The sequence below is a fragment of the Mauremys mutica genome, chromosome 1 (genome assembly GCF_020497125.1).
Source record: "Mauremys mutica isolate MM-2020 ecotype Southern chromosome 1, ASM2049712v1, whole genome shotgun sequence".
Lineage (NCBI taxonomy): Eukaryota > Metazoa > Chordata > Testudines > Geoemydidae > Mauremys > Mauremys mutica.
In genome coordinates, this window is record NC_059072.1 from 309,273,354 (window position 1) to 309,285,036 (window position 11,683).

General features: G+C 41.1%; 1 protein-coding gene across 2 annotated transcripts in view; it reads left to right on the forward strand.

The window, feature by feature from the left end:
• The window catches only part of THSD1 (thrombospondin type 1 domain containing 1), a 38,076-nt gene that overhangs the window by 20,184 nt on the left and 6,209 nt on the right, over positions 1-11,683 (forward strand). For both annotated transcript variants that reach the window (XM_045014767.1, XM_045014777.1), the window contains exons 4-5: positions 1,148-2,110; positions 9,841-9,999. In XM_045014767.1, coding sequence (XP_044870702.1) covers positions 1,148-2,110; positions 9,841-9,999 — 1,122 coding nt within the window. The remainder of the gene's footprint in view (positions 1-1,147; positions 2,111-9,840; positions 10,000-11,683) is intronic.

The window sequence follows — 11,683 nt, forward strand, 5'->3', positions numbered from 1 at the left end:
GAAAATCCAGAGGAGAGAGACACAAATGATTAAAGCTAGAAAACATGACCTATGAGGGAGGATTGAAAAAACTGGGTTTGTTTAGTCTGGAGAAGATTGAGGGGGGCCATGATAACAATTTTCAAACACATGAAAGGTTTTTCACAAGGAGCAGGGAGAAAAATTGTTCTTCTTAACCTCTGAGGATAGGACAAGAAGTGAGAGGTTTAAATTGCAGCAAGGGAGGTTTAGGCTGGAATACATTTCCTAAAACTAAAAACTTCCTAAATGTCAGGGTAGTTAAGCACTGGAATAAATTGCCTAGGGCAGTTGTGAAATCTCTGTCATTGGAGGTTTTTAAGAGCAGATTAGACAAACGCCCTGTCAGGGATGGTCTAGATAATTCTTAGTCCTGCCTTGAGTGGAGGGGACTGGACTAGAAGATCTCTTGAGGTCCCTTCCAGTGCTACACTTCTATGATTCTATGAAAGATTTGTAAACTAGCAGTATAAAAGGTGGCTTCAAAAAGCATCATATAGTATTGTTAATTTGTATAACTTGAGTGGTATTTTCTACACTTCTGCTTTAAGAAACTCCAATTCTATTTTTTCATTATAGTAAAAGTAAGTGGAACAGCGGAAGGACATTGTGTAGCTGGGAGAGATTTTGATTTTGAGTAAAAGATAAAGAAGGATAATTCAGAAGCAGGACTTCAAATTACTTTTGCTTGATAGATTTTAAAGTTTGGAACTACATAAGCCCTTCATAACTAAGATATGAATTTTTAAAGGATCTTTTCTGTAAGGTTGTCCTGTAAGTAAGCTTTATAAATAAAATGGTTATTAATTATAAAGCAGTGGTTTCCAATTGCTGCTAGACATCACCTGCACTGATACTTCAGGCTTGTGCGATTGATGTTCTCTGCTCTTCCTGTTGTGTGTAATCTGTGATGGAGCTTGCCTTGCTCCAAACCCCAGCTCAGCATGAATGGAAAGAGGTAAGCGCCAGTTTGTATAGCCAAGGTCTTACTCGACTAAATTGATTCATTTGCTTTGAAAGGTTGGGCACCACTTCTTAAAGCACCTGATTGTCCATAATATCCATGAAATGGGTATTATTCACTTTTCTTTTTGCTTATTAACAATTTTGTGAAACTGTTTTCTTTCAGTTCTTGGTGAAGTGGAATATCTCCTCTTGGAACGACCAGGTCATGTAGCCTTAAGTAACGACACGGTGTCTGTTGATTTTCAGTACTTTGTCAGTGGTAATGTGACAGCAAAGAATGTATCCATCCTACTGCTGGATGCCAGCACCAACCAGACCACTGCAAAAAAACAGCTTCCACCAAGCCAGTCACGGGGGATGGTAGGGTTTGAATGTTTCTATTTCAAGAGTGCTGGAGACTATTGGTTCAGAATGATCTCTGAGATTGATAATGGCACTGAAATTCACTGGAGGGGTGGGAGCACCCTCCTAAGTGTGGAATGGCCTGTATTTCACATTGACTTGAACAGGACCTCTGAGGTGCTCAGGAGTTCCCTTCAGGTTGGACTTTTCACTAATAAACAATTGTGTGCTGTGAATGAGACAGTGGTTTCATTGGACATGATATTCACCAACAGCCTGTATGAACTAGGAAGATTAAGCTCTGATGAAGCATTGGGAATGCGAACTAGCAAAAGAATCTTTCTCTCTAGATCCCAGTGGGTAGAGTTTGACTGCCCACCTATTGACCAAGAAGTGTATGTCACTGTGTTACTGAAATCATTAGAAACCAACTCAGTCATCGCCTCAACAGGGCCCATAGACCTAATCCACAAATTTGGATACAAACTAGTCGTGGCACCAGAAGTGATGTGCAAGTCATCCATCCTGGTGTTTATTGTCTCCCCTCCATGCATTGCCATCAGTGGGAAGGTTGCTGTGTACAAGGAAGCTCTCAGACGTCCTGGTGAAAGAACGACATGGCTAGATGAAAACTTCCTACACCCAGGGAGCAACAGAACAGAATTTAACTGCACTTTGTTTGACGTGGGGAAAAATAAATATTGCTTTGAATTTTTTGACATTTCAAGCCAAAGCCAATCACCCCCAAGAGTTAAGAAATGTATGGTGATCCGAAGGAATATAGGTTTGTATTGACATTTTCTGTTTTTAATTAGAAACTCTGTAGGAAAATGACCATCCTTCTATATTGTCAATAAGGATGATAACTTGGATTGATGAAGTTGTAGTTTTTTAGTCTCATAGCACCAGACAAAATAAGTCATGATTAATTGCCGATGGAATAAAGTTTAGTTTGTGTGTGAACAGAAACACCAGGATGGTTGATAAAGGTGGTACTGCAGTGGTTAATGTCACCACTACATTAGTGGTACTCTAACCACAAGTCCAAACCTGCCATGACTAGTGGATTATCTGGATATCTAGTCCCAATAGAAACTGAAATCTGATGATCACAAAGAATTAGATGAGAAACTGCTATAGCGGGCAGGGGCCAATTTCTCGCACATTTGAAATTACTGGGAATTTTACTAATGTGATCAGGATTTGGCCAAAATGGAAGAATTCTCTCCTGTGTGCATAGCCCATAGGTTTCTTTGGCAGTCTTTCAGCTGGGAATGGCAGATGGGAATCCCAGGTTTGGTAGTGGTCACAGTAGCAGAGATTATCTGCTGTCTATCATGGAGGGGGAGAGAGGAGAGATGAATGTCAAAATCACTACTGATTCATGGAGGGCAGTTGTAGCTAGAGACTAGCTAAGGAGGTGGTGTTTAGATGGGGATTGGGTTTTGAGTGGGATTTGTGTTCAAGGATAACCCAGGGACAGACGTCACTCCATTCTCATGAGCTATTCTGCAGTTTTTGATTACCTTAATCCACAATGTGAAAATGAGCTCTTTCGAGGTCAGGTCCGAAACTAGAATCAAATTCATAGGTCAGATTCAAATCCAGGGGTGTGACACCAACCATCACTCCCCACAAAATTCAAAGTGTTTTGGATTAGAGCTTCCGATTCTGGCCCATCCCTAATTGTAACAGTCTCTACGAAGAAGTGAGCTGTAGCTCACGAAAGCTCATGCTTCAATAAATTTGTTAGTCTTTAAGGTGCCACAAGTACTCCTGTTCTTTTTGAGTCTCTTGAAAGAATGTTTCCTCTGTCTTCTCTTGTGCATGGAAGTGACAGAACTCGAATTTTAGAGCTTCTCATAGATTGTAAATCTCTAAAATTAACACAAGCTTTATATTTTCAGTCCTTCGTAAAGTGTTTGTCACATAAGGAAATGCTATAATGTCTGATGCTATGCTGTTTTACTTCATTCTGTTTTGTAGGTTTTAAAACAACTAACTTTTCAGCTACCAATGTATAGCCTGAAATTACTTCTAGTCTCACTGCATGGCAAACTGATCTCGTCAGCTTCACTTCCCCTCATTACTCTCTTCACACTCTTTCTGACACATACACACAAAAACATTTACAAATTCAGAAATTCATACATTATTAAAGGCAATTCTTCTATAGCTGGAAGAAGGAGAAAGATTATTTATATTTCTTTCCCTACCTAGGTGCTTGGATGCTACAGTGCTGTGGTCCGTAAAGTATCTAGTCAGACAGATACCTACAATATGACACAGATACATTCCAGTGCCCATTATTTCCGTTTTATTTTGTGGGATTCACTTTAAGTTATGACTCCCTGCAATTTGCTTTGTATCCTTTGCTTTCACTATAGCACTGTATTTACGAGCTCCAGCAGAAAGAATCAGGCTACACATGTGAAGGAAGGATTTATGTAAGTGACTGACAAGTTACTTGTACAGAGCAGATGAAAGCAGCCCTACACTGTAACTGTAAATTAAATGTCAACTTCAAATTAATTAGACTTCAGCACATCTGACTTTGTGGCAGAGTCTGCAGGACTTCAAAGGCCCATGGCAGCATTCTAGATGCACAAGGTATTCTGCAAAGGGTGCAGCTGTCTGAAGACAGTACAAAGATGGATATCTTTGCTGCCTGTGCATGAGCTGGAGTGGCATTCCAAGTCAGAACTCTGTCAGGAAGCCCTGCTCCTGAATGATCTGGCTGTGCTTCAGCCCGGCTTGGGATTGTGTTGTGTCTAAAGACCTTGATCCCATGACAGACTGCATTTGTGAAGTAAAGACAGATGTGTTACTCCATTTCTTCCTTTACATCTTACAAAAGAAAAATATTAACTTATTATCCTTTTGTGATTCTGGCCCAATGGGCAGTTTGAGCACAGAGCTGGCTTTGAGATCCTGGCCCCCATACCAAGGAGATTAGGTCACCTTGTGCTGCATTGTGGGTGGAAGGGCACAGGATGCATTTCTTATGCTGTGGCATGCAAGAGCATTAGTGATGCCTGTGAAGAGGGAGTGCCTCACACGTCCTCTGAGTAGTACATACAGGTCTCTAGGTAACCCTGAACACACCAAAATACCATTCCAGTACTCCCATCTCAGACTCATCCATTTTTAAACAATGTCAGCTTTTGTGTATAAAAAAAAAGTCTCTCTCTTCTAAAGTTGTGAAATAAACCTTTTAAATGTGAACCAATGCTGTGCAGTTTTTCTAAGCCTGCAGATAGAGGGCCAGTGAGACAATAGCTCAAATCAGTGTGGCCACTCTGACCATTCATCTCAACGGGGTGCTAACTCTGAAGCATAATGATAACAGCTTAAATGTCAAAGTTAACTGCTTCTCTGCTGATTTTAGTAAAATCATGCAGCTAATATATGTATCTAGTGTGGCTCTATAACATAGAAGTGTGAGATACAAAATTCTTGTTAGGTCATTGTATGCATCACCTGGGTCGCTGCAAGTTTGTTCTCTTCAGCATGTTTTCCTGTATTTTGTCCAGTATTCTTTTAAATGTCCCAAGCAACAAGACTTGCACCAATTTGCTGGAGAGAATATTCCATGTTCTAGTCCTGATCCCATTTAATGTCTCTTGGCTTTACTCTAATAAAAATAATCAAAAATAGTATCAATAGCACTCATAATTGGGAAGGTTTTCTTGACTTTTCTGGTCTTAATTTCACCCCATATACCTGAGGATGAAATTCTGCCTGCATGCAATTCCTTTGACCCCAATGAGAGTTGTGCTTTCTTATATCAGGGCTGAATTTTGATCCCTAGTGTTCTTCGTGAGAAATAAAAAGGGGTAAAGAGAAGGTGGTTAGTAGCATCTTGAGAGTACAGCTGCTACCAAAGAAGGGTGAAAGGGAACAGGGAGAGAGCCACCATAAGAAGGGGCAGTAGTTACCAAGGGAAGGGAGCAGAAGAGCAGTATCTAGGGAAAGGATGAGACAGATAAAGTTCCATCAAAATTTGTTCCACCAGGTCACTGTGTAAGTAAGATTATATTAGTTAGACCCCCTTATTCTGTGCATGTTCTAATCCCTAGGAAGATCTGAGAACCAAGTAGTTTTACACCTGAATCCATATCTGACACATTTATCTGATGTGGTTTTAATTGGGATAAAAATAGAATTTGCAGATGGATTCAAAGTAACCAGATATGACAGCATTAGAAAAGTGATCATCTTATGTGCAAGACTGCTCCCTTATTACAAACTATGCCTGCTTTACAAGTCTTTTAGGGCCCAATCCTGCTCCCATTTACATCAATAAGAGAAGGAGCAGGTCCTTAATCTCCATATTCCAGTTAAGTTTTTTATGCATCTGATGTGATGTACTAATATGGACAGCCATTAACTTCTTGCAATTACTTTGCAAGAGCACTGGATGTGGAATTTTTAGAGGGGTCCTTTTGGGGGAAAAATCTGAGTTGACTGTTTTGTTGGATAATATGCTATATTAAGGTGTCCCATTGCAAACTGAGAATGAAACACACACAATTGGAGAGAGATGCTACACAAATCAACAATTATACAGTCACTCACTTGTGTTTGTTTTTCATGACTCCCAAATTGCCAATGTTTCAAATTGTCTAACTCATCAATTAAACACTTGCATGTTGATAGGCTCCCTAATTTTACATTAAAAATTCACATTTAACAGTTAGTTTACAGTCTGTGCCTTCTACACTTGTAGTAAATATTTTCACCTGGCTCTTTAGATCCATTTGTCTTCAATGATTTGTGTCCATGGAGAAAAATGAGCTGTGCTTTATTTTATTTTTTCCTGGGTTTTTTTTTTTTAAATTCTAGTAGATTGCAGAGAAAGATTCAGAAGCTTAAACTGTTACCTTTCACAGAAGCTGGGTAATTTCCTCCCATGAGAGACTTTTTGATTATTGTGAGCTCCAAACCTGCAAGATGCTTAGGCCCAGAGCCACAAAGGTACTTAGGAGCCTGAACCCCAGACTTAGGTGCCTAAGCCCTGGTTTTAGGCTTCACTGCAATTCACGAAACTCCCACTAGGCTGCTACCTAACCTGTAGGTGCCTAACTCACTTGGTTCCTAAATTTCTGCTGTAAAAGTTCCATACTGCCTAAGATTCTACCTCTGGTCATGTGAACAGCTGCCCCACTGTAGGTGTGTGTGCGCATATCTGATGTCTAAGCCCCAGAGTGATTCATAAGTTGGGGGAAAGATAGGTATTCCTCCAACTCCCTCACTCATAGCGCCCAATCTGGTAGACAGGTCCCATTCAAAATCGGTCTGGAAAAGATGGTGGTGCCAGTGCCTCCCCACCTTGAAACTTTTAGCCCACTGGTTAGAGCACTCAGCCTGGTTATGAGAGATACAAGTTCAATTTCTCCCTCTGCCTGTGGGGAAGAAATGATTTGCATAGAGGTCTCTCACAAGAGTGCTTTAACCACTGAGCTATGGGACAGTCCTGTGGGGGGAAGCTCCCTCAATCTCTCCTGTTGAAGCTGTTCCACTTTGGATAAATGATTAATTAGTCATTGGAGGGGGGGGGTGGCTGTTGGGGGTTCCCTCCTCCCAGGTGAGTTCCCTATCTACACAAGACTCTAGACTCATTGTCTCTGGCCCAATTCCTGTTTAAGCATTTACATACAATGGAAGAGCTTCAATAGGAGAGACTGAGGGGGCCTGACATCAGAATAGCTCCTAGCTCAGTAGTTAGAGAAGGTTCCTGAGAGATGGAGGAAGATCTCTGTTCAAAAGTGTTCTCCTCCTCAGGCAGAGGGAGAATTGAACCTGTCTTCCACATCCCAGGTGAGTGTGCTCACCATTGGGCGAAAAGCAGTAAGGTGGGTGGCACCAGTACCACCACCTCCTCAAGCCATCTCGTGTGGCATGAGGCAGGCACCTCACTCATTCTGACAAGCAGCAGTTTAGACACCAAACCCACCTGACTCCAGGAGAGGGCTTCCTGGTTGGGAATTGCCAGCAGAAATAGGTGCCTGGAATTAGGCATCTAACTCCATGAGAGGTGAGGGGTTTAGGAGACACCCATCTTGTCAGCATTTCCTGTTAGCTACCATAGGCAATTCCTTACCTCGCATGCTGGCTTTTGTGGATTGTATTCCAAGGTGTCTTGGAATGTGAATGTGAAAATCAAAATTCTTATATATATATATATATAAAGAATTTTGATTTTCACATTCACATATATATATATATTAGAAGCAGGGGGAGAGCTCAGTGGTTTGAGCATTGGCCTGCTAAACCCAGGGTTATGAGTTTAATCCCTGAGGGGGCCTCTTAGGGATCTGGGGCAAAATCAGCACTTGGTCCTGCTAGTGAAGGCAGGGGGCTGGACTCAATGACCTTTTAGGCTCCCTTCCAGCTCTATGAGATAGATATTTGTCTCTCCCAGTTCATTGTACTGGGGACCTAACTCAGGTTTTTCAGATTACTTTGTGGTTCCTATGATTTTCTAGGTGCCTAAAAGTAGAGTGTTGTGAAGTACAGCATTGCAATACCCCAGTCCTTTTGTGGATTCAGACCCAAGTATCTTCTGTAAGGAGTTGTGCGCTCTCAGCTCCTACTGAAGTCATTGCAGAGATGAGGCAAATTGGTACCTCACAGGACAGGGCCTGAGATTAGAAAATATCTTTTATTTAAATTGTGAGTATTTTATTTAGTCTCTGAGCCTGATCATGTGATCTGCCCAGAACCCTCATCTCCTACTAAAGTGAACAACAACTGGGGAGCTCAACACCTTGCAGTATCTGGTCCTATATCTGAATGAGATTAACTGGGGTAAAACCAAGGTATATCACACACAGGCGTGACACACTTGTCACAGAGGCATATAAGAGACGGTAAACTGATAACCTAAGGCTCCAATCCTGCAATCATTTTGCATGTGAGTAACTTCAAGCATAAAAGTAATCCCATGAGTTCAATAGGACTACTTACCTGTGTAAATTTACTGATGTTGGCATGTTTGCAAGTATTTGCAGGATTGGGGCCCAAAGCAGTTAAAATCCTCATATTTAAATACAGTTGCATTTTTCCCCCTTTGTCTTTTTCAAGTAATAACGCAGCATGAACAATACCACACCTAATGTACCATAACTTCCATCTCTGTCATACAACCACATTCTTTAATTCTTTAGATTTATGTAAATAGTTCATGAGTCAGGGGTTAAAGCAAAAGTCACAGGGACACTATCAGATTAAAAATCATGTAATTAAAAACAAATTTCATGACTTGTATTAGTAATAGCAACACCATAATTATTAGAGAGAATTAAAAAAAAACAATTTACTTTTCCATCATTTATGTGGTTTTACTTTTTGCATTTTACCCTTCCTAGATAACGAAAATAGTTTAATGGTTTTGTTTCTGGTCCATTTCAAATCAGTTCCTATAAGCCAACTAATAATATTTAATGGGGACAATCCCAAGATATCTATCACACGTTGTTCTGTCTCTCCAAAAAAATCGCACCAGGTCTTATGAATTTTAAGGGTAATGGAGTTTAAGGGTGTGGTTCTATTTTTCTTTCAAAATGTTATTTATAGCATTCAAAAGTTGGCAGGCATGGTCACTTTCAGCTTCTGGATTCTCAGTGCTGTAAAGTTTGAGTTATGAACACAGCAAGAGGCTCTTGAAATTCAAACAAAAAACTGCTGTCGTTGCATTTAAAATAATGAAAATGCATTACGTCTTGCACCCTGCCCCCTTAAAAAAACCCTTAAATTTTCATCCTAAAACTCCTTATTGAGAGCCCCCAGAAACAATAAAAGATTAGGACCTCTAAAAAACTGTTAAACCAGTGGTTCAATAACAGAATTTGTGTGCTATGAAGATAATAGGAGAGAAACCAACACTGCTTTTTCAATAGTCTCTTTGGGCCTCAGCCTCCTCTCCCAGCAGTATAAATCGGGGTAACCCCACTGAAATCAATAGTAATGCTAATGTAAAAACAGCATACACAAGATAGGAATTGGGCCCTATAAATGCCTAAACTACTAAGACATTAGAAGGACTTGTGGATTCATTTCTATTTACTGTTGTACAAGGCATATCCTGCTGGCCTTAGTTAACAGACTGTGAGTGCAATCCTGCTGCCATTGAAGGCGATGGAAGCATTGCCCTTGATCCAATGGGAGCAGGCACAGGTCCCAGTAGCTATTTGCTTTGCAGTGTTATAATTGCAGAGTTGGGGTTGATTACACCTCTATCCGATATAACGCTGTCCTCGAGATCCAAAAAATCTTACCGCGTTATAGGTGAAACCGTGTTATATCTAACTTGCTTTGATCCGCCGGAACGCACAGCCCCACCCCCCCAGAGTGCTGCTTTACCACGTTATATCCGAATTCGTGTTATATCGGGTCATGTTATATCGGGATAAGGTGTAGTTTTTATATAAAGGAGGGATAGTTGAAAGCTTTGCTGTAAGATGAAATGAGTCTGGCTGCATTCCTCATTGCTATGATTTCATGTATCCACAGAAACATGGAGTCTGTGGCAGCCCTGGAGTCCTTGCAGCGTGACCTGTGGGGATGGTGTCCGTGAGCGACACAGAGAATGTCTCACATCACTGCCAGCAAAACCAGGCTGTGTTGGGACACCGAAAGAGACTTCGCTGTGCTCTCTAGAGGAATGTTCTAGTATGTGGTCCTGCTTTCTTTAAAGCTTTTCTCCTTGACATGTGTCTGCTTTCTCTGGAGAAAACAAAATGCATGTTATTATAATAGGTTTGAGAAACTAAAGCATTTAAACCAGTCTTTGTGACTTCTTATTCACTGGGGATGAAATCCTGGCCACATTCAGGTCAATGGAAAACTCCCACTGACTACATTGTGGCCAGGATCCCTGGAGTAAATTCCTCCAACTGGCTGATGGAAACCCGTGCAGTACCGTCCGTCTGTGTGTTTGCTGGGGATAGAGAGATATAGGCAGCATGGCTAGTCCAGTGACACTCATACCATGGAGGTGGATTCCACGTTGGCATCACATCTGCCAGCAAGGAAGGGAGTACGGGGATGGGCTGGGGGAGAGGTCACTGGTCACAATAGGGATGAATCTGGGCTGGCTCAGTCTGTCACAGTTGCTCACACAAAGGAAGCCAGTAAAGAGTCACACAGACTGTCCGGCTTTATCACTAGCTTCTGAACAGAAAGAGATTTGTAATGTATTTCAAAATATATATGAAAAATATACTGCCAATAATGAAAATGTATTTCAAATACGATAAAACCAGAAGTTTGTGTGGAACAGGTTGAGAATATAACCATACGTATAGCCACATGGGGTCTGGTGCTGTCCGGTGCTGAGTACTTCCTGTCTGTCAGCCCTTAGCATTTTTATCTGGGCCTTCAAACCCACATTATTGACTCCCACTCTCCCAAGTGTAACAGTCTTCTGCTACACTTCCCTTAGAACATAATACTGGGTCTGACCAAAGGTCTATCTAGCCCAGTATCCTGTCTTCCAACAGCGGCCAATAACAGGTGCCCCAGAGGGAATGAACAGAACAGATAATCATCAAGTTATCCATCCCCTGTTGCCCATTCCCAGCTTCTGGCAAACAGAGGCTAGGGACACCATCCCTGTCCATCCTGGCTAATAGCCATTGATGGACCTATCCTCCATGAACTTATCTAGTTCTTTTTTTAACCCTGTTATAGTCTTGGCCTTCACAACATCCTCTGGCAAAGATTTCCACAGGTTGACTGTGCATTCTGTGAAGAAATACTTCCTTTTGGTTGTTTTAAACCTGCTGCCTGTTAATTTCATTTGGTGACTCCTAATTCTTGTGTTATGAGAGGGAGTAAATAACACTTCCTTATTTACTTTCTCCACACTAGTCATGATTTTGTAGACCTCTATCATATCCCCCCTCAGTCATCTCTTTTCCAAGCTGAAAAGTCACAGTCTTATTAATCTCTCCTCATGTGGTAGCCCTTTCATACCCCTAATAATTTTTAATGCCCTTTTTTGAACCTTTTCCAATTCCAATATATCTTTTTTTGAGATGGGGTGACCACATCTGCACGCAGTATTCAAGATGTTGGTGTACCCTGGATTTATATAGAGGCAATATGATATTTTCTGTCTTATTATCTATCCCTATCTGAATGATTCCCAACATTCTGTTTGCTTTTTTTGTCTGCCACTGCACATTGAGTGGATGTTTTCAGGGAACTATCCACAATGACTCCAAGATCTCTTTCTTGAGTGGTAACAGCTAATTTAGACCCCATCGTTTTATATGTATAGTTGGGATTATGTTTTCCAATGTGCATTACTTTGCATTTATCAACACTGAAACATTGTTCCTGCTACACTCTT